The sequence below is a fragment of the Petaurus breviceps genome, unplaced genomic scaffold (genome assembly GCF_028583685.1).
Source record: "Petaurus breviceps papuanus isolate PSGF00001 unplaced genomic scaffold, PetGlider_PUasm1.0 151, whole genome shotgun sequence".
In the NCBI taxonomy this organism is placed as follows: Eukaryota; Metazoa; Chordata; class Mammalia; order Diprotodontia; family Petauridae; genus Petaurus; species Petaurus breviceps.
The window spans coordinates 20,419,107-20,442,535 of record NW_027185712.1 but is presented as its reverse complement, the minus strand read 5'-3'; the positions used below and the strand labels follow the sequence as shown (position 1 = coordinate 20,442,535).

General features: G+C 36.2%; 1 protein-coding gene across 1 annotated transcript in view; it reads left to right on the top strand.

Moving 5' to 3' along the window:
- Positions 1–23,429, top strand: part of SLC6A3 (solute carrier family 6 member 3) — a 105,538-nt gene that overhangs the window by 65,194 nt on the left and 16,915 nt on the right. Inside the window, exons 9-11 of the mRNA XM_069076467.1 lie at positions 18,315–18,427; positions 19,752–19,880; positions 21,120–21,219. Of these exons, the coding sequence (XP_068932568.1) occupies positions 18,315–18,427; positions 19,752–19,880; positions 21,120–21,219 (342 nt within the window). The remainder of the gene's footprint in view (positions 1–18,314; positions 18,428–19,751; positions 19,881–21,119; positions 21,220–23,429) is intronic.

The window sequence follows — 23,429 nt, the reverse complement described above, 5'->3', positions numbered from 1 at the left end:
ACCCAGTCAACATCTGGGTTTCCACATTCTGGGTTTTTCAAAGCCGGGGGACTCTCAACAACGGCTTCCCAGAATTCAGATCAAATCACAGAACACTTCTCAAAGTGAGTCCCAAAACAAAGCTACACATCAGGGCTTATATAGCCTTCTCCTGGCTCAGAGAATGTAACAACCTTATTGACCCACTGGCCAATCAAAAAGTATCTACTGAAAAACAAGCCTCCCTCCCCAGGCTTCTGGTGCACTTTAGCCTAGGGGCAGGGAAGATCTTTAAATCCCATAACCCTTACACCATCAAACCTGATTTTGCTCTTCTCCACACTGTTTCCCAGTCAGAAAGGGGGAACTTGTCTACCTAATATCATGTTTTACTGTCTTGGGTAGGCTTATATGCAGAGCAAAATTTTCCTTTCCCAGGCCTTTGCCATCACAAGTCAAGTGGCTCCAATTAAGAATTATGGATCCATTATAGGGTAGAGGGTAAGAAGAAATGTAAGGAGAAATAAGAGTGCAAGAATATGTTGTTATAATGCTTCTAACATAGACCTTATCCTCACTTTGCCTCCAGGCCCACCTTTCTATACACTCAAAGTCAAGCCATTGCTTTTTAAGCTGCTACCTCCTGGGCATATGGGTGTTGATACTCTGAGAAAGTCTGGAAAAGGTTAGCAGTCATGTTTCCTCACCTTTATGCTCAGAAGTTCAGATGACTGGTATTCTGAACTTGCAGGGGAGAGTCACAATTCTTTTGTGACTCTAATGGAGTCACATTCATTTCTAATGACGCCTTTTCTGTATTCTGCTGCTTATAGAAACAGAGATCCCTTCAGAAGATAATACAGTCCCAGCCACCCTCTCTAGTATTGGGTATTCTTGGGAAGGTTGCCTGGTACAGTGGAAAGGAGATTGATTATGGAGTTAAAGGACCTGGGTTCAAAACCCCATCTCTGTCATTTACTACCTGTGTGACTTAGAACAAGTCTGTTAACTTCTCTGGGCCTCAGTTTCCTCTTCTGTAAAAATGAGGGAGTTGGATTAAATGGTCACTCATTTCTCTTCTAGGTCTAGATATATGACCCTATGATTCTCTTGTGCCCTCTCAAACTTCTTGACTAGAATCATTATCCTTATGTTTTGCTTTTGCCTCCAAACTATCCATTATCATTCATCAATAACTTTTCCTCCTTAGAGGTTCATTCCATCTATCTTTGTCAAATGAGTGAGATCACTGTCATAGTCATCTAATCAATAGCTATTGTCAGTAAACATTTATTAAACCCCTGCTATACATGGCAAACACTGTGCTAAGTATTGGGGATATAAATATTGAGAAAGAATAACAGCCCCTGCCCTCAAGGAGCTTATAATCTCAAAGGGAAAGACAACACACAACAAAAGGAAGATGAAAAATAGTGGAAAGGGTCCCCAAACATGTCAGCCATAGAGGCAAGCATGGTGGAGAAGTCAGAAACGTTTGAGAGTAATACAGCCTGGGGAAAAATGATTCTTTCTCTTCTGGACGTCAGGCCATTCTGGCTTCTTTTTGGAGGAGTTCATGACTTGGCTTGTAGTCTTGCTCCCTTATTCTTGGACATCTCAGAATCCCTTTGCCTCATCCAATATGCTTCAGTGTCTGAGGAATATATAGTCCTTCTCCTTGCCACAGGCAAAATAATTTACTTGTGCCTTAATCCCATCTCCTCCCATTTCTGCCAAGAGTTTGTTGCCTTCATGGGTCAAAGAATTACAGAGTCTCAGAGTTGGATGAGATTTTAGTGACCATCTAGTCCAACCCATACCTGAAAAAGAACCCCTTCTGCAACAAACCCAAAAGATGGTAATCCAAACTTTGCTTTGAAAATGTCCAATTTGAAGGGAACCCACACTTCTTGAAACAGTCCATTATACTTTTGGATAGCTCTAATTGCTAGGAAGATTTTCCATATATCAAACCTAATCCACCTTTTTGTGACTGTTTACTTCTGTCTTCTAGGGCAAAGCCACACAGGTCTAATCCTTCTTCTAGGTGACAATCCTTCAAATTCTTGCAAACACCTATAATGTCATCTATATCTCTTCTCTTTTCACAGCCACATTCCTAGGAGTCACCTGTATTAATGCATTCCTTACTTCTTATTCACTTTTTTTGGTGGAAAACTTATTGTATGAAGAATGGGCTAGATAAACATGGCATAATATGACTCTTATTTGTTTTTTGAGGGTACATAACATCCAAAGTAATCAAGTAGCTAATGAATAGGGAGAGATTGAAGATGACAGTGGGTGATGGTTGATGGGTTTATAATCTTATAATAGATGGGGAAGGTTGGAAACCAGGACATGAGTAGAAGGGTTAGTTTTGACATCTTTTCCTCAGTGACTGAAACAAAAATGGAGAAAAAAGGCAAAGGTATAGTGGGATATTGAGGCATAGAACCGGGTATGTTGGAGAAGCACATGATAGGTAGCCATAGATTGTTTTTCTTTAAAGTAGGAGGTGGGGGGAATAAAAGGGGAAAAATGAAATTTGGGGTTTAAGGACAAAGGAGGAGCCTAGCTAATCAGGAAAAAAAAATAAAAGGAGTGCCAGTAATGGCCTAGCTGAGATTAGATAACTTGAATTGGTCTTTCAATGTGTGTCAACTTATGTAATGATCATGATGGCAATAATTAAATGGTACATAGCTTCAAGAAAAATGCTTGACTGAATGATTATAGATACTAGGGAAATGACAGAATGAGAAAAGAACTAAAAATTTAGTTTGTCTTTTTCAAAAGTATTGTTAATTGCAGACAATTGTGAGAACTGCTTATTATTTATACTTAATTCCTATGCAGACAATAACAGTTCAACATTTCAATAAATATGTTAGAGAAACTTTTAACTTTTATTATGACCATAAATGTGAAATACTAATGCTCAACCTCAAAGATATTGCTCATGTAAAATGCTTATCCTGCCTACAACTTGAAAAAACTAGAAGAGACATTGCCTTTGGAGAGGAGGAGTGTCTGTCTCAGAGGCAGGTAAATGAGTGCAGAACAGGGAGGTTAATAATGGGGCTGATGATAAAATTAGATCATTTCAATGATTGTTGGGTCTAATCTCATTTAATATTCATTTGAAATAGCAGTCTCTATTTTATTTGTCAAATTCACTTTTAATATTTTTGAAAGTCAGGAAAACAATTTATTATTTTGGCTAAATAGTGCCATCTGTTTAAATAATACCAAGTACAATAAACATGTCTGAACAAATAGTGCTGACTGAAAGATGAGTTGTAGTTGTGTTTATTTCAAAATAAGAATGAATTTAAATTACCAAATAGATATAAATATATAAAAGAAATAGAAGAGGAGAATTTCTTGTGTCTTTTATACTACCTTGTTTCTAGTATAGTTTATATATAAAATATTTATTAATTTTAAAGAAATTGTGAACTAGTGTCATCAATTCACAAAAAACATAAGCTTTCTATATTGCCTGTATCCTAGTCTAGTCTCCTCTACTCCCCACCACCTTAAACCCTTCTGTCCTCCTCTGCTGATAGTATTTATGCAAGAAATGCAAAATGATTTTGCATTATTTCATAAAGAGAAAGGAGAAGATAGAAGAGAATGAGGACCCAAAGTGGTTGTGAACTGACCAGATAATCCCTCCTAGAAGCCAGCTGTTCTCAGTTGCTCTTTGAATTATGACTTTGGCAAGAGGTTGCTAAAGACCAATAAAAGGTAGTCAAACAAGCTAGCCTGATCTCTTGAGAAAAGTCCAGAAGACTGTCATAGGTCAGGAATCCCCAGGGGAAGAACAATTGGTTAGCAAGAGAAAACTTATCAAATCACTTCTCCACCAGTTGGCCACAAGGTACACTAACCAGAATAAGAGAAGACAAAGGATCTTGCTTCCCCAAAGTATAAAGGGCAAGGATAATTTTGAAGTGAACTACAGAGAATATGCTATATCTTTCTGCCATGACTACCTGACTGCCCTCTAGGCTTAATATGCAATATTTTTCTCCCTTCTAGAAAAAAATGTAAAAAATGTTGAAGGAATGTTTCTTTACTCTCCAGGCTTTAAAAAAAAGAAAAAGAAAGAAAGGAGAGAGAGAGAGAGAGAGAGAGAGAGAGAGAGAGAGAGAGAGAGAGAAGGATGCAAGAACTTTAAGGTAAAAAGGGTGAAAGAATTTAACAGAGAATGAAGGGGGGAAAGTATGACCACTGAATACTTGGAATTTAATATATTTAATAGGTTCTTCCCCTTAGAAAGAAGAGTTTAATCTTTTCTCCTAAGGAAAAATCAGCTACTTGTGGCCTTTAAAATGACAATATGGACCATAGGTATCATCAGAGAGATAATACTGAAAAGGTTAGTGGAAGAAGAGATGAGTAGTGGTGGTTGGTGACTCTGCTGAAGGATTAATAACAGGCAATTCTTTGTCAACCTGATGATGAGAGATTTGCTCTTTTCTAGGGCATGTATCTGGGAAGTGATGAAGCACCCCCCCCAACCCTCACCCCCACACCCACCGAGGTTTGTCAAACATGATAACCATTATCCACTGTTTACTGGTGATTCAAGTGGTGGGTGACAAATAATACTGTCAAAAGAAATCTAGAATGTATTGCTAGGAATTATGAAGTCCTGGAGAAAAAAATGAAAGAACCAGGGTTGGTTTTTTATTTTCCTTTACTGCTGCTTATTAAAAACAGTGTCTTTGGAAGAGAAAACCAGATTTGGAAAGTGAGCAGCTGGATAAAAAGATGTCTGAAAATCAATCAATCAACAAGTATTTATATAAGCGCATATGTGAGCCAGATACTATGTTACTGAACATATTAGTAAACGGATTACTGAGCCAGTGACAGCAATCTGACAAATCATGGAGAATGGGAGAAGTACTACAGGACTAGAGAAGAGCAAATGTACTGATTTTTAGAGAGGGAGTGTGAAGATTGCTTACAGTAGTCAAATGAGATTAATTTGATTTTTGGCCAAATTCTGAATTGTAGTATATATGGTCTCTAAGAATCTAAAAAGTTATCACCAAGAGCTGTGAAGCATGGCTTTCATGGCAAATCATGACAGAAAAAATTAATTTCCTTTCTTGACAGAGCCACTAGATGAGTATTAGGGGAATCCTGATGATACAGTTTATCTTGGTTTCAACAAAATATTTGACAAAATCTCTCATACTACTCTTATAAACAAGATAAAGAGGGGCGGCTAGGTGGCACAGTGAATAGAACACTAGCCCTGGAGTCAGGAGAACCTGAGTTCAAATCTAGCCTCAGGCACTTAACAATTACTAGCCGTGTGACCTTGGGCAAGTCACTTAACCCCAATTGTCCTGTGTTCCCCCCTCCAAAAAGACTCCCCCCCAAAAAAAGATAAAGAAATGTTGGATAAATCATAGTACAATTGGGTGGATTTGGATGAATGATTAGACCCAATACGTTGCCATTAATGGTTCACGTTACCTGAAAAGAGGTCTCCAGTTGAATTTCATAGGCATCAGTGCTTGCCCCTGTGATGTGTTTTTTTTAATACTTTAATCGACATGTTTTGTTTTTACATTTTGAACATTTACAGATTACCTTACTCTGTGAGAGGTCCTATGAGAAAAACAATTCAGTAAAACTAACCAAAAAGTGACTTCATCTGAAAGTGTATGTAACATATATACATTTTCATGCAGCACACCCTTCACCTGCTCTTTTAAAATATTTTTAACTAACAAAAATTGATTTTTCTTCTTCCCACTGACCATCCCATTTGAAAATAAAAGAGAAAAGGAAAACAATTCCTTGTAACAACTACATATTGTCAAGCAAGACAAATTCCCTCACTGGTTGCATACAAAAATATTTGTCTCATTCTGCACTTTAAATCTATTACCTCTCTGTCATGAATCATGAATCATCATTGCATTAATCATAGCTCTTACAGCTTTCAGAGATGTTTGTCTTTACAGTGTTGTTATTATATAAATTGTTCTGGTTCTGATCACTTCGTTCTTTATCAGTTCTTTATCAAGTATACGTCCTTGAAATTGTTTTTACAATCTGGTTCTGCTTGTTTCACTCTGTATCAGTTCATTTAAATCTTTTCATGTTTGAAATAGTCGATTTCTTTATTTTACAGAACACTAGAACTCCAACACATTCGCATACTACACCTTATTCAGTCATTCCTTAATTGATGGACTCCTCAGTCATTTACATTTTTTTGCTACCACTAAAAGAGCTGCTACAATTTTTTTTTTTTGCATTAAGCATCTTCCCTCTTTCTTTGATTTCTTTTAAGAATAGAAGTAGCAATGATATAGCTGAATCAAAGGGTACACACTCTTTTATAGTATTTTGTGTATAATTTCAAATTGCTTTCCAGAATGGCTATATCCCTCAACAACAATATGCCTATTTTTTCATAGCCCCTCCCACATTTAGCACTTTCCTTTTTTGTATTTGTCAGTTTGATCGATATGAAGTAAAATCTCAGAATTATTTTCAATTTGGATTTCTCTAATTAGTAATGACTTGGAGCATTTTTTTTCCATATGCTTACAGATAGCATGTGTTTCTTCCCTTCAGAACTGCTTGTTTATATCCTTAAATCATTTCTCAATTGGGGAATGACTCTTACTATTATAAATTTGAATCAGTACCTTATGTATCTTTATAAGAAAATTTGTTAGATTTTTCCCCAAGTGATTTTATTAGATTTCTTTATGCAAACAAGTATTAATGCTATGCAATTAAAATTATCCATTTTATCTTCTTTGATCCTCTCTATTATTTGATCATGAACTTTTCTTCTATCTGTAGATCTGTGAGGCAATTTTTTTTTCTATGTTTCTCTAATTGTTTATACTGTGTTTTATATCTAGGTCACTTATTCACTTGTAGCTTATCTTAGTATAAAGTGTGAGGTATTAGCCAATATCTGATTTCTTATATACACCTGTCCAATTTTCTCAGTAGCTTTTGTCAAGTAGCAAGTTCATGTCCTAATAGCTAAGGTCTTTGTGTTTACTGAAAAATAGGGTACTAGGTACATTTTCTTCTGTTGGTTGTAAACCTAGTCTGCTTTACTGATCAAACTTTCAATTTTTTTAGCCAATACCAAATTGTCTTGAGGATTACTTATTTGTAGTATAATTTGAGATCTGGCCCTGCTAGACTACCTTTATTCTCACTTTGTTTCATTATTTCCCTTGAGATTCCTGAACTTTTTGCCTTCATATGAATTTTTTCTTAATTTTTCTAATTCTATAAAGTTATCCTTTGGTAGTTTGATTGGTATTTCATTGAAGAGGGAAGTTAATTCAAGTGGTATTGTCATTTTTATTATATTGACTTGTCCTACCCATGGACAAATCATATGTTTTTCCAATATTTAAGTCTGTCTTTATTTCTATAAACAAATGGTTCTAGTCATATTTATATAGTTGTAACATATTTTGGTAGGTAGGATCCCAAGCATTTCCTATATTCTGTCATTCTTTTAAGTGGAATTACTCTTTCTGTTTCTTCCTGCTGTGTTTCATTGTTATTATGTAAAAATGCTGATAATTTCTGTAGATTTGTTTTATATCCTGAAAGATTACTGAAGTTATGGTTTCAATTAATTTTTAGGGTTTTAAAAAAATTCTTTAACTATATTATTATATGATCTGCAAAATGATCATTTTGTTTCTCCTTTGCCTGAGCTTACTCCCTCAATTTCTTTTTCTTATCTTATTGTTATAACCAGTATATCTAATATTATGTCAGATAGATGAACGGACAATGGACGTCCTTGTTTCACTACTTTTTGATTTTGTTGGAAAGGGTTCTAGTCTATCTCCATTACATGTAATGGTAGCTTTTGGATTTGCATCTGTACTTTTTGTCATTTTAAGGAAAGATGCATTCATTAATATGTTTTCTAGTATTTTTAACAAATTTATTTTGTCAAAAGTTTTTTCTTTACTTATTTATAGAATTATATTATTTTTATTAATTTTGTTATTAATATGGTCAATTAAGTTAGTTTTCCTAATATTAAACAACTCTGCATCCTTACATAAATCTGACCTGGTCAGAGTGGATGTGGATCTTTGTGGTATATTTAGCCTTTTTGATAATATTTTATTTAAAATATATGTGTCAGTGTTCATTATTGTTCTGCAATTTGGGTCTATCTTTTTTTCAGTTTTAATTCTGCTTTATATATCAAAACCATATCTATGTCATAAATTGAATTTGGTAAGAATTTACTTTTGTTGTTTTTACAAGCAATTTATGTAATATTTAGAATTAATTGTTCTTTTAATTTTTCTAGAACTGTTTAGTTTCTTTCTCTGAAATTTATTTAAATTCTCTATTTCTTTTTCTATTAATTTGGGTATTTCATATTTTATAAATATTCATTTATTTTATTTAAATTATTGGTTTTATTAGAATATAGTTGATCAAAATGGTTTCAATAATGCCTTTTATTTCTTCTGTCCTTTTTCACATTTTTTTTATCAAAGACTTGTATAAAGGCATGGATGACATGCTTATTAAATTTAAAGATAACACAATGCTGGAAGGGATAGCAAAGGAAGATTACAAAATGGCCCTCGGGAAGGTCAAAATAATGGACCAAATATACTGATATGGCATTTTAAAAATCAGATCTAAAATTTCATTGATATAAGAAATTTCCAGTTTTAAAAAAATGTTTCTATTAATGAAGATTGGCCCCTGGTCTGCAACTTATAGGTTTAAAGAGTTACCTGGGGCAATGAGAGCTTAACTGATATTCCCAGGGTCACTTTCCCAATGTGCATTAGAGGCAGGAAGAGACCCTAGGTCTTCCTGCTTCCATGGCCAACTTCCTGTCCATGATGCCATACTGCCAACCTCCTATGGCATTTAATAGAAATAAATGTAAAATTCTACACTTGTATTCAAAAGGCTAGACAACCATTCTATATGAAAAGATATAAGGAATTCAGAGGTCTATACCTAACAGTGTGACAGTATAAAAAAATAGCCCACTCCTCACATGATCTTAAACTCTATTAAGAAATGTAATATCTACAACCCTGAAAGAGACATTCTCGTTGAACAGGTCCCATTTTACCTGGTCCTGGTCAAATCTCATCCAGAGCAAAGTTTTCAGTACTAGGCACCATCACATAGGAAGGACATTCACAAGATGAAGAGGATCCTGGGCAGGGGTGTGCTGGAGCCAGCTCTAACTGCCTCACGAGAGCTGAATGTTAAATTTTCAATGTGAGCATAAATCCACAAACACTACAAACTGGAAATGATGCCTATGCATACCACTATCACCCCCAGCCCAGTTGTTAAACATTTACCTGCATCTCCCTATATTACTCTATAAACATTGTTGCAGTTCATCAGGAGTTAAATAGAAAGCACAGGGAATGAAGTCATCACCAGACTGGTGGTCTGGTCACTAGGTTAACAATAACAAAAAGAACAAGTATTTGTATAGTGCTTTAAGGTTTGCAATATGCTTTGCATACATTGTCTACTTTGAACCTCACAACCCAGAGGTTCTGTGGAGGGTAAATAGGGTGGTGAAAGGCCAAGAGAATATTTAGCCTAGAGCAGAGAATATGCCATTGGCCCTTGATAACTATCTTTTAAAGAGAGATTCTACTTCTGCTTCTTGGCTTTGGGGTTGGAAGATCTAGGAACAGTGGCTGGAAACTACAGATAATCAGATTTTGGTTTGATGTAAAGAGAAATTTACTAAAATTAGAGGTATCTAAAAGGTAATGCTTACTTTATGAGGTAAAAAGGTTCCCTGTCCTTTGCTTTTTTTTTCCGGAAAAATCTGGATAACTATTTGTGAAGTGTATAGAGAAAGGATTCTCATAGGATGCATTGGACTAGATTGCCTTAGAGGTCCCATCCAACTTAGAATTCTAGGATTTACTTGAACATGACGCTAAGCAAAACATTACTCTGTGTGTCTGTGGCTTAAAAATAATCAGCAGTCCCTTCCATTAATATAGATAGCCAGATGTTGGTTATATTAATTTTGTCACATTTCATCAAAACAGTGGCAGCAAGAATCTTCCTGGTAGTACAATGTTGCAGTTCTGCATATAAAACCCAATACCAGATGATAACCTTAGGTGGCAGTAGGGAGTGACTGTGTTTGATATGTTCATTATCCATTGACTACAGAATGCATCTACTCTTCTTGGACCCTCCCTGAGTCCACTACAGATATTTAAACTAATAGTTTTCATCATCTGTTCTCTCTGTATTTAGTAGTGGAGTTTTTTTCTTTTTTGATTGAAGTTTGAGTTGCTCAACTCAAATACACAAATGGATCTGAGATCTCAATAATTTGGCTATTCCCTATACTGCCCATATATACCTACACATCGTGGGTGACTCAACGCAAGTTCTTCAATGTTCACTGCAGAGGATCTACCCAATATATTGAAGGTATTCCTTGATATCTCCCAATATATACCTGTGGATCACTTATTGGGAGCTAGGTGGTACCATGGTAATGAACTTGGAGTTAAGAAGACCTGAGTTCAAATCTGGCCTCAGACACTTACTAGCTGTGTGACCCTGGGCAGGTCACTTAACCCTGTTTGCCTCAGTTTCTTTATCAGTAAAATGAGTGGGAGAAGGAAATGGAAAACCACTCCAGTATCTTTGCCAAGAAAACTCCACATGCGGTCATGACTAAACAACAACAAAGTGGATCACTCAGGTTGTGCACCTGTCATCCCTCAATCAGCCCAGCATCTTTTTCTATCAATTCATTTTCCTGATGACATCTTTTATTTCTATTCTTTGAAATTCTTTCTTTGTTATATGCTAGATTCTTGGCCCACTCTATGCCTTTCCTTTGCCCTCCGTGTGATATTTTCATTTCTTCAGAGAATTTAAGGTAATCAACAAAGCAGTATTTTTCAAAAGTTTTTTTTATTTACACTATTTTAATTTTTAAATAGATCCCTTACTCTTCTGCTACCCAGTGAGCCAGTACTTGTAGTAAAGAATTAAAAAGAATGAAGAGAAAAAGTAGTTCCACAAAATGAATCAGCACATTATCCAAGCTAGTGAATGCAATGTTTCACATCCTTTATTCCTTACCTCTACAAAGAAAGGAGGTAGATACAGTTTCTCATCTCTGAGGACAATTATAATTGAGTAATTATAATTACAGAGGTCAGGTTGAACAAACAAGCATTTATTAAGTACCAGCTACATGCCATGCTATGAAGGTAAAATTAAAAGAATTGAGCAACATATTGGACAAGGGAGTGGGGGTGGGGATGGGGTCATGGTGAAATGAGACAGAGAAGTAGATGATTCCTAGATTATGAGTCTGGGTGAGTGGGAGGATGGTGGTATCCCCTATAGTAATGAGATAGAAAGAGGGGAGGTCTTGGGGGAAAAGATGAGTTCAGTTTAAGATTTCTTTTTTTTAAATTTTAATATATTTTTTTTAGTTTTCAGCATTCACTTTTATAAGATTTCAAGTTCTAAATTTTCCCCCTCCCTCCACTCTTCCCTCCCAAGATGGCATGCAATCTGATATAGGATATACATGTATGATCATATTAAACATATTTCCCCGTTATTCATGTGGTGAAAGAAGAATCAGAACAAAAGGGGGAAACCATGAGAAAGAAAAAAAAAAGAGAAAATAGTATGCTTTCATCTGCATTCAGACACCATAGTTTTTTCTCTGGATGTGGATAGCATTTTCCATTATGAGTCTTTTGTAATTGTCTTAGATCATTGCATTGCTCAGAAGAGCTAAGTCTGACAAAGTCAGTCATTGTACAATGTTGCTGTTGTGTACAGTGTTCTCTTGGCTCTGTTCACTTCACTCAGAATCAGATCATTCAAGTCTTTCCAGGTTTTTCTGAAGTCCACCTGCTCACCATTTCTTATAGAACAATAGTATTCCATTGCATTCATATACCACAACTTATTCAGCCATTCCCCAATTGATAGGCATCCCCTCAATTTCCAGTTCTTGACCACCACAAAAAGAGCTGCTATAAATATTTTTGTACATTTGGGTCTTTTTATGATCTCTTTGGGATACAGACAAAGTAGTGGTATTGCTAGATCCAAGGATATGCACAATTTGGTTGCTCTTTGGGTATAGTTCCAGAATGGTTGGATTAGTTAACAACTCCACCAACAATGCACTAGTGTTCCAATTTTCCCACATCTCCAACATTTATCATTTTCCTGTTTTGTCATGTTAGCCAATCTTATAGGTGTGAGGTGGTACCTCAAAGTTGTTTTAATTTGCATTTTTCTAATCAATACTGATTTAGAGCATTTTTTCATGTGACTATAGATAACTTTAATTTCTTCATCTGAAAACTGCCTGTTCATATCCTTTGACCATTTAGCAATTGGGGAATGAGTTCTATTCTTATAGATTTGACTCATTTCTCTATGTTTAGAAATGAAGCCTTTATCAGAGATACTGGCAGTAAAAACTGTTTCCCAGATTTCTGCTTCTCTTCTAATCTTGGTTGCCTTGGCTTTGTGCAAACCATTTTTAATTTAATGTAATTAAAATTATTTATTTTGCATTTCTTAATGTTTTCTATCTCTTGTTTGGTCACAAATTCTTCCCTTCTCCATAGATCTGACAGTAAACTATTCCTTACTCTCCTAATTTGCTTATGGTTTCATCCTTTATGTCTAAATTATGTGTCCATTTTGACCTTATCTTGGTGTACAGTATAAAATCTTGATCATTGCCTAATTTCTAAAGCACTATTTTCCAGTTTTCCCTGCAGTTTTTGTTCTTATCCCAGAAGCTGGAGTCTTTGGGTTTATCACAGTTTAAGATTTCTAGGGGACATCCGGTTTGAGATAGTCAATAGACAGAGATGCAAGTCTAGAGGTTAGGATGTAGGTTAGGGCTGGATATGTAGATCTGAAAATCACTGGTATAGATATGATCATTGAATCCATGGGAGCTGATGAGCTGACCAACTGAAAAGGTATAGAGGGAGAAAAGAAGAGTTCCCAGGACAAAACCTCGGGGCAGATGTCACTTGGATAAAGATTCAACAAAGGAAACTGGAAATGAGGAGTCCAATTGGTAGGAGGAGAAATAGGATGTAAGGTCACAAAAACATGTAATGAACAGTATCAAGGAGAAGAAGGTGATCAACGGTGTTAGAGCGTTCCTTTTCATTTTTTGTTCTTCCCTTTGTTGCACCCATAATGTATATTGTTCTCCTGGTTCTATTTATTTTGTTCTGTGTGAGTTTGTCTCATTCTTCTGATGCTTCTCTGAAGTATTCATGTTTGTTACTTCTTGAGGCACTGTAATATTCCATTGTATTCACATACCACAAGCTGTACTCACAAACTTCCTCTTTCAATCAGCATCCACTTTGTTTTCCTTTTTTATTAAAAAAAAAAAAAACGTGTTACTATGACTGTTTTAGTGTACATGGGACCTATCTGTCTTTGACTTCTTTGGCATACATAATAACATCTGAGGGAATATGGACATTTTAGTCACCTTTTTAAAAAGTGTAATTCTACATTGCTTTCCAGCATGGATGGCTAATACACAGCTCTGCCAACAGTGTTGTGCCTGTGTTTCTGAAGTCCTTCCAACATTTACTATTTCTATCTTTTGACATTCTTGCTTACTGCTTTTCTGCACATTTCTCTTAATGATTTACAGAGATTTTGTATGTAATATATATAAAATATATATTTGTTAGATATACTATATAATATAATGTGATAAATAATATGTATATATATAATTGTTACTCAAAAATTCAAATAGATCTCTGATCCATTGATTCAGAAGTTCCCTCTAATGATATGAATCATGACTTATTTATGCCTGCCTGTCTTAAGCAACTCAGGTTCATGACTTTTCAGTGTGCTGGATTCCTTTTTTTTTTTTAAACTTCTGACCTTGCAAGGTTACTAGTGGAACACTCTAGCTATTCAGAACTAGGTAGTGTTGTGGTGGATGGAACACTGGAACCAGATTCTTGAAGACCTGAGTTCAAATGTGGATTCAGACACTTTAATGGTTGTGTGACCCTAAGCAAGTCACTTAACCTCTGTTTGCTTCAGTTTAATCAACTGTAAAATAGGGATAATAATAGCACCCATCTTTTGGGCTTATTGTGAGAATCAAATGAGATAAAATGTTCTTAAAAGTGTTTAGCATAATACCTAAGCATTACATAAATGCTTATTCCCTCCCCCCCCCCTTCTACTTGTCATCTTCTGTACTTGCCACATAACCAACCCACCATCTTTTCTCAGCCAATGATTACTTAATGACATCTTTTACTCTGGGTCTTCTTTGGGACTCCTTATCAGTTATATGTTGTAGCCTGCCCACACTTACTGCTTATCTTCTATTGCACTCTGTGTTACACTCCTTTTTCATTTTTCAGAGGCACTTGGATTCTATCCCTTTCTAGTATATAGCAATATCAATAAAATGTTAGTATTGAAAAGTTGAGCCTTTTCGTTCAGAATACATTGCAGGCATAAGGGACATCCAGTGCAAAGTCTCAGAGAAGGAAAATGAAATGTCATGGCACTCTGATAGTTGTGAAGATGACCTGTTAGAATAGGGAGAGTCTGGAGGCAAGTAAATTGATTAGGAAACCATTGCTATAGTTGAAGCAAGAGTCAATAAGGGCTCAAACTAGGGTCGTGTTTATGTGAGTTGTGAGGAGAGAATGCTTGGGAAAGATGTGGTAAAGGTAAAAATAGTAACGTTTGACAACTAATTGGATTGTGTATTTGTGTATGTGTTTGTAAGGGAGAACTAGAAGTCATTGATGAGGATAGATTGGAAACCTATCTGACTGGAAGGATGGAAGCGTCTTTGACAGTTATAGGAAAGTTTAGAAGAGAGGTGGGGGTTTTTTTGAGGGGGAAGACAAAATAACGAATTCAGTTTTGAATATGTTAAGTTTGAAGTGTCTTTGGAATGTTCATTTTGAAATGTCCAACAGAGTTTATGATGCAATGAAACTCAAAAGAAACACCAGGCCTATAGATATAGATATATAGATCTGGGAGTTATGTGTAATAACCCATGGGAGCTGATGTGATCCAAAATATGATAGTGTATAGATAGAGAGAGAAAAAGACCCAGGACAGAACTTTTGCCTATACCAAGAGTGGAGAGGATGTGATATAACAATAGAGTCATTAAAGGAAAATAAGAAAAAATGGCCAGAAAGTGAGGAGAACCAGAAGAGAAACTAGTAATCACAAAAACTAAGACAAGAGATATCTATTTAAAAAAATTTTTTTTTCATTCATTTTTTTTGGAGGGGGGAAGTCAGGGCAATTGGGGGCAAGTGAGTTGTCCAAGGTCACACAGGTAGTAAGTGTTAAGTGAGTCTAGACTTGAACTCAGATCCTCCTGACTCCAGGGCTGGTGCTGTATTCACTGCTCCACCTAGATGCCCCAGGACAAGAGATTTCTAGGAAGAGAGGGTGGTCACTATGTAAATTGCTGCAGAGAGCTCATGAAGAGTAAGGAGTGAGAAAAGACTATCTGATTCATCAAGTAAAAAACAAAATCATCAATAAATTTGGAAAGTGAAATTTTAGTTACATGAAGTTAGAAGCCAGATTATAAAGGATTACAAAGGGAGTGAGAGGAAAGGAACTGGAGGCAATGAGTAAAGACAGCTTTTCCTAGGGATTTTGATTGAAAAACAGGGGGAAAAAAGAACAATAATTTAAGAGGATGATTGGATCCAGGGAGAGTCTTTTTTATGGATGAAGGAGATTTGGGAATGTTTGCAGGCAGCAGGAAAGAACCAGGAGATAGGAGAGAATCAATAAGCAAAGGTAGAGAGATGACTGAGGAGTCTAATAGGGAAGGTGGGAGGGTATATGATCAAGGGTACTTGTAGAGGGATTGGTCTTGGCAAAGACAAGGCCTACCTCATTGGTAGACTGGAGCAAAGGTGGAGAGAGTAAGGGATTGTGTCAATGGGGTTTTGCAATAAAGAGGAGAAGAGAGAGCTCACAAAATCTATTTTCTCAATAAAGTATGAGACCAGGTCCTCAACTGAGAGGGCTGGGAGATTGGAAAGTATGAGGGGTTTGAGAAGAGAAGTGAAGGTTTGCATCAATTTCTGTGGGGAGCAGAACAGAGAATAAATTAAGGAGAAGTCAAAAAGGATTGTCTTGCTGTAGTTAGGGTACAAGTAAGTTTATATAACATAAATTTATAATAGACCCAGGCAGTTTGACTGTATGACTTCTTCCAGTTCCATTCAGTAGCATGTGAGTAGGCACAAAAGAGATACATGGTGAAGTAATCCAGGGTTTAAGGTGTTTTAAAAATTTTGCTTATTTTATTCTGGACTTAAGAAATAAAACAAGCATTTCTATAACATAGTAGAATAGGAAAAAAAAAGTGATTGTACGTGATATGCGAATCTATTATGTAAAATTTGCTATTCCTTTTAGGTTTTTAGTTTAGTTTTGTTTTGTTTTTTTTGGAGGGGGTAAGGCAGGGCAGTTGGGGTTTAGTGACTCTCCCAAGGTCACATGGCTAGTAAGTGTTAAATATCTGAGGCCGGATTTGAACTCAGGTTCTCCTGACTCCAGGGCCGGTGCTCTATTTACTGGGCTACCTAGCCACCCCATCCTTTTAAATATATAACGTAACTTTTTCCCCTTTTTTTCTTCCCTCTCACCCCTCCACCACAGAGAGGGCTACTATATGAATGCAGATAGTGTCTTCTTTCATGGGTCCTTAGTAGTTAATTTGAGTTTTTATAATAGTCAAAATGACTTAGTCACTCAAAGTTGTTCTGAAAATAATATTGCTGTTACTGTATACAATGTTCTCTTGGTTCTGCTCATTTTGTTCTTCATTATTTCATGCAAGTCTAATAATTTTGTGTTTGACAAGTGTAAAAGACAAGCTTGGGGCATAATAATTCATTATTTGGTAAAAATTGATGGGAAAGCTAGAAAGCAATCTGGCAGAAAATTGGACATAGATCAATATCTTACACCATTTACCAGGATGAGGTCAAAATGGTTATATGATCTAGATATAAAAAGAAATAGTACAAGAAAATTTAGAGAGCATGGAACATATTACCTATCAGATTTATAGATAGACAAATAATTTATGAATCAACAGGGTTGAAGTTTGATAAGTCACAAGTAACAATAGGACAAAGAGGGGGGGTTGGAAATTTGAGAGTGCAGGCCAAAGTAGAGTTGAACTGATTAACTATTGGGTCCAGGATGATAGGGTAGGGAAGTAAAGCCAGAAGGAAAGTAAAGGATAATGGCTTGAAGCTAAGGGGTGGAGATATTGAAAATTATAATGGAGAGGAAGGATTTAGAAGGGGTAAGACAGACTCATGATTTTGACATTTGGAAATTTTAGACCAGCTGATCCAAAAAAATGTCAGCATTAGAAATACATAAGACTATTTTCTCCTATCAGTTACAAATGAGTTCATCAGAATCTGTAATCATTCTATTAAATATGCTTTCTCTCACCACATATATTTTTAATAAAATCTTTCCTAGAGTACTCTGTCCAATATGCACTTCACCATCTAAGACCAAGTTTAAGTTGTAGACAATGATGATAACTAAAGGGTTGGAAAAAATAGGACCTGTAGGAGAGATTAAAGAAACAAAAGTGTATTAATTTGGGAAAGTTCCCAAATGAAAGGTCTCATGCAAAGAAAGGGTGGTGGTTAGTTCTGGGGAGGGAAAGTGCTCCCTTTTTTGTGTGCATTTTTTTGTTCATTTTTACATAAAATTTTTTTTGTACATTTAATTTCACTTATCCACTTTTAAGTAGATGTACATTACCTGAAGATGACCCTCCTACCAATATGCCTTACTCTTTCCTTTTCTTCTCTCTTTCCCTTTTCTTTTAAATTCATTCCCAACCCCAAATCCATCTCCTTTTCCAGATTCTATATGTATGGTTTGGGAGAAGAGCATTAGTCCTAATTAATGGTGATACAAAAAAGCATTCTAACTCCTTTTCCCCATCTCAAGCTCAGTGTAATGTTTTAAAAGAAATTGTAGTTGGAGAGATTTAAAAAATAATTTCTTAATAATGTAAGGAGATGTGGAGAATGGGAGAGAAGGGGAAAAAAGAATTGGATGACAAAGAATAGGAAAAAAGAAGACTATGTACAGAATATTTTCAACTGGAAATCTTTACAAATAAGATAATTGTCCATTTTTTTTTTCAGGATGGCTTAGGTGAAATCAAGAGGAAAGATTATCATTCGATGACCATTTTTCTTTCTCTTTAGGACCTGGACTTATTTTTATCATCTACCCTGAAGCAATTGCTACTCTCCCTTTGTCCTCTGCTTGGGCTGTGGTTTTCTTCATCATGCTTCTCACATTAGGAATTGACAGTGCTGTGAGTAACTTTGGAGTATCACACTCAGAGACAGGGCCCTAGCAAGCTGACACAGACTATCATCAGTCCTGTATAAGAGAAAGTATAATTTACATTGATGAGGGCACCCTTTCTTAAGATTCCTTATAGATTGCTGTCCTTTGATCACTACAATATTATACTTTGTCATTACAGAATATTTTCATAATTATGTTATTATACCTAAACTTACTATTTATTTTATATTGATCATATTTGAGGTTGGTTATTTCCTACTGTGCTTTTATCTCAGAGAGACTATATATCTCTAAATAACACTATAAGATAGAGTATTTCTGGGAGGTTTCCTTTAGATCTTGTCCATCACGTGTGAGTTCTTAAAAGCCTTAATCAGAGGATGGATGCCCTCTCCTTGTGCAAGATTACCTGTTCTTTTCCTGATTTTTTTTGCCTTAATTATCTATTATCTTAGATCTTGGAGACTAATGCAGTTCAATTCAATATCATTTGAATAATATTGATGTTAATTAATAATTTAAAATTAAGTTCAATGCTAATTAAGTCTTTACTATGAGTAAAGAAGTCATACAACACAAAACAAAATGAAAAAACAGTCCCTACTATTGAATAGCTAATATTTTGCTTGGACAATACCACAGGTAGCTAAGTTTATTATACAGTAAAGAAGGAAGAGTACAAGGAAAAAATGAGACAAGGACTCTAGGAACCTTGGAGGAGGGAAGGAACACTAACAAAATTGAGACCAGCATGCTTTGTAGTCTCTGGTCCATAGTCAATGTATCAATGACCAGGCTAGTACCACACTGGAAAACAAAACAGAACTCTGTTATGTGTACATGTGTAGTATATGTATATGTGTGTATGAAACCTTACTCAAACAGATCAGGTAACAGCTACAAAGCTGGACAATTACGATCTGATCAGGCACAAACATAGTTATTAATTTTTTTCCATCAGTGAACTAATTTTTGTCCACCCAAGAGAATTTTCCTGTCATCTGAAACAACTGAGAAACCTGTTATTATCATGTGCCTGCATATTCCACAATCATTTGTACCTAGCAGGCCCTGAAGAAATATTTGTTGAATTGAGTATATTGTGAGATTGGCAGTGAGATGGGGGAAGGGACAGCATTGGGGGTTAGGGTGATAAAGAGGAAGGAAGAGCTCCATTGCCTTAGGGCACACAATCATGGATCAGTATAGAATTGTATGATTCTGTTTTCATCATTCCTATTCAAATCTGGTATGTAAAAGGCAAACCCTGCAGGGCACAGGTAACTTCACATATGAATCTATTTCACATTCTGTTTATTCCATTGTAGATGGGAGGAATGGAGTCTGTGATCACTGGACTGATTGATGAATTTAAGTTTCTCCACCGGCACCGAGAGCTTTTCACCCTGTTCATTGTCTTGTCAACATTTCTAACCTCCCTCTTCTGCGTCACCAATGTATGTCACCAGCACTTTAAATGTTAATCTGCCAACTTGATTCTTGAACTAGGTCTTCCGCTGACGAGAGCCCCCCTTAAGCATGAGGGTATCTTTCCTGAGTACACAGTGTTTACATATTACATTTGGTTCTGCCAGATCAAATTTAAGCCCCAGAATTTACAGAAAGCAGCAACTTCTAAGGTGCCTGTGACTTGTCATACCATTCATTACCATCTTACTTGGTCACTGAACTAACTTTAAAATCAAGCATTTTGTTAAGAAGTACATTGCATTAAAATGTATTCTCTGGGTTTCAGGCTTACAAGGGGTTGGAGCAAAGAGTCAAGTTGTTGTGATGTGAATGAGACACACATTTTTTGGACATGGCCAATAACAAAATTTGTTTTACTTGATTATGAATATTTGTCATGAGGGTTTTGTTTTTCTTTCCCCCCATGGGAAGGAGATGCAAGGAAAAATAAATATTTGTTAATTTAAAAAAAGGTAGCCTTCAAAGTATTTGACCCATTCTACTCTTAAATTTAATTTCAAGTCTTTGGAGAGAACAGTTCAGGTAAAACTCAATTTGAAGAATATTTGTTCTTAAAAAGTTTCATGTAAATTGAGTTCTTCTAAGCTGAATGATGGTTTAATTAGTGTAGACTGCTGTTTAATAACATTCTGTTATGAATCCTTTTATAAGTAAACAGTGATTTTTGTGAAATGAGTAATCACCTGCTAATCAGGAACAATATGATCTGGAAAGAACAATGGATTCAGAAAGGTCCTGTGTTCTGGTCTCTATTCAATTACTTATTAGCAGTAGCTTGTACCTGGGACAACACAGTTAACCTCTTTGGACCCAAGCTTCCTCATCCATAAATTGAAGGAACTAAGAATAAGCTCCAAGGTCCTTAGATTCTGTGATCTTTAACAGAAACAATAACTGACAAGCTTATAACACTTTAAATTTTGTATCTCATTTACTCATGATAACCTTGTGAGATACATCATGCATTCACTTTTACACTTATTTGGCAGATGAGTGAACTAGGTCCAAGAGAGGTCAAGAGAGATCTGCCCAGGTCTTCCTCATTTCACATTCAGTAATCTAGCCGTTCTATTCTAATTTCCTCTCAATCCATATTCAATACAGTACCTAAAGCCAGGTAGACTCATACTTTTGAGTATTAAGATATTATATATTGATTGTTCTGAATATCTTGAATCTCTGAAAGTCTCTTACATCTTCCCCAGGGTGGCATTTATGTCTTTACATTGCTGGACCATTTTGCTGCAGGGACATCTATTCTGTTTGGAGTACTCATTGAAGCCATTGGGGTTGCATGGTTTTATGGTAAGGAGAGATACCACATTTTATGGTGGCATTTATGGTTGGGAATGGGTCAGAAAACCCAGTTTCCCTGACTTCTTTGTGACCAGGTCTGAGCTCCCTTCAGTAAGTTTATTAGTTGTTCTGATGTTTTCAGTGACAAAGCTAATCTAAAGATGTAAAAAAATGTTGGCTCATGAAATTTAGTTTCTAACTTCTAAAATATGGTGGAGTGTAAGACCTGGCAATTGTTTGGCTACATCAGATCAATATAAAGAAGCTGGCCTATCAAGATATGCAAAACAAAAATCTACTACATTGGTCAAATTACCCACATAATCATTACATTTCCACTGAACTTTGTGCTATATTAACAGTCTAAATATGTTCCCAAGTATAATTTTTTGGGGAAATATAAATACTGATGGAAGTTTGGAGGTGATAAATAAATGTCAAAAGAGTAAGTTAAAAGTTCTTATTTATCAACTCTAAGGCAGCTTGAGGGTACTTTCACAATAAATTCCAGTTCACCATTTATAACCCCTGGCTCAAAATCCACAATTCTGACCTCAAACAGACTGGGTATGGAGGAAACCCCTTGGAGGTTTCTTCATAATTAATGGTATCTGTGACTCAGGTTTGCTTCTGAATTTACCTTTCACAATTCCCCAAAAAGGTTCCCAGCTCCTTTTTAAGCATCAGCTTTCCCAGGTACAGGACATTGAATGAGTTATTAATGAGCAAAAATCATAGAAAGGATTTGTCTCTAATCCCATAGTCATTGAAGAAAACTATCCCCATTAGTGGGAGCCACATATAGACTCTGTGTATCACCCTGGGTTTGAAGTCTCCCCATGTGGGAAAAGAACTAAATATTCCCAGAAAGTTTAGCAATTTATTCCTTTGTTGAGTCCCTTTCCCAAAAGACTTCTGTAATTTCTCCAGGCTTGTAATGCTATCCTGGGGCTGAGGTTGAGGTCCCCACATATGGGTAAATGATTTAGGGTTTCCTCTTCCTTGGCACTACCCAGCCCTCATAACTCAGTACCAGTGAAAGGCACAGTCTAAGTTTTCTCTTCTTTGTGACTCTGTGCCTCATTATGCTTTTATTACTCTGTGACTGCCTCCAGAGTGTCACTCCTGACAGAGTGTCACCCCCTCCCCCCAGCATCATTCTTTCTTTGGGGCCATCATGCAGAACTCAGTTAGAAGGTCTCATCACTCCATTGCATTGGGTTAGTGCAGCATCTGTACTGCCATCTGCTTCCAATTGTCTGGCTTTCTCAAAGAGAATTATAGGTCCTTCCCCCCACCACTAACCCATCTCTGAGTTAGTTAACAAATATCCAGCACTTTTGTTACCCAACAGACAAGTGTATCTCTAGACAGCAATGAAAATCTGGCTCACCTAATTCAACTTATGGTTTCCAGAGCTCATTCCTAGTCAAGTTAGGTGACTACATTCTTCTCACTTCTCTGCAGACTCAGGGTGCAGTAGGTTGACCATCTCCTCAAACTTCCTGGTGCTATCCTTTGTTATATCTTTTTTACTTTAGGTAAAAACACTTGTGCCCTACTGTCCAATTACTTTTCCAACTCCCTTCATTTCAAACCTCCACTGGGTCATGTGATTACCCTGATGCTCCAAGAAGTATCAAGAAAACGCTAGAAAAATCTGAGGGGAAGGGGCAAACTTGAACCCCCAGTGAATGCTCACCCACCTACTGGGATGTCAATGGCTTATATCCCCATTATACTTCTACTAGTGAAATAGGTAGAGATTGTTCCTTTATATTAGAAAAAAAAACACAGAAAATAAGCTCTTGGTTTCAAATGAGATTTTCCTTTTCTCTGACCTCTTGGTTCAGTCCAGTCTCTTCATTTTCCATTTAGCCTATAGTATATGTATAGAACTAAAAAACAACAACAATGAAAGAAAACCCTTGCATATTTTAAGGAGATAAATATGGTTTCTGAGGAGCAGTCAGAAAGTGGACCAGAGTATTTATGTTTGATGCAAAAAGTTCCCACCAGAGAAGTTTTTCTGATTTCTCCCATATTTCAAGGACAAAAGTTTCACAACAGGACAGCAATATTTATACAGTTTTGAATTTGAATTATGTTTTGAATTCGTGTGCCAAGAAAACTGCCAGAGGTCTTTCTCCTCCTCCTCCTCCTCCTTCTTCTTCTCTCTCTCTCTCTCTCTCTCTCTCTCTCTCTCTCTCTCTCTCTCT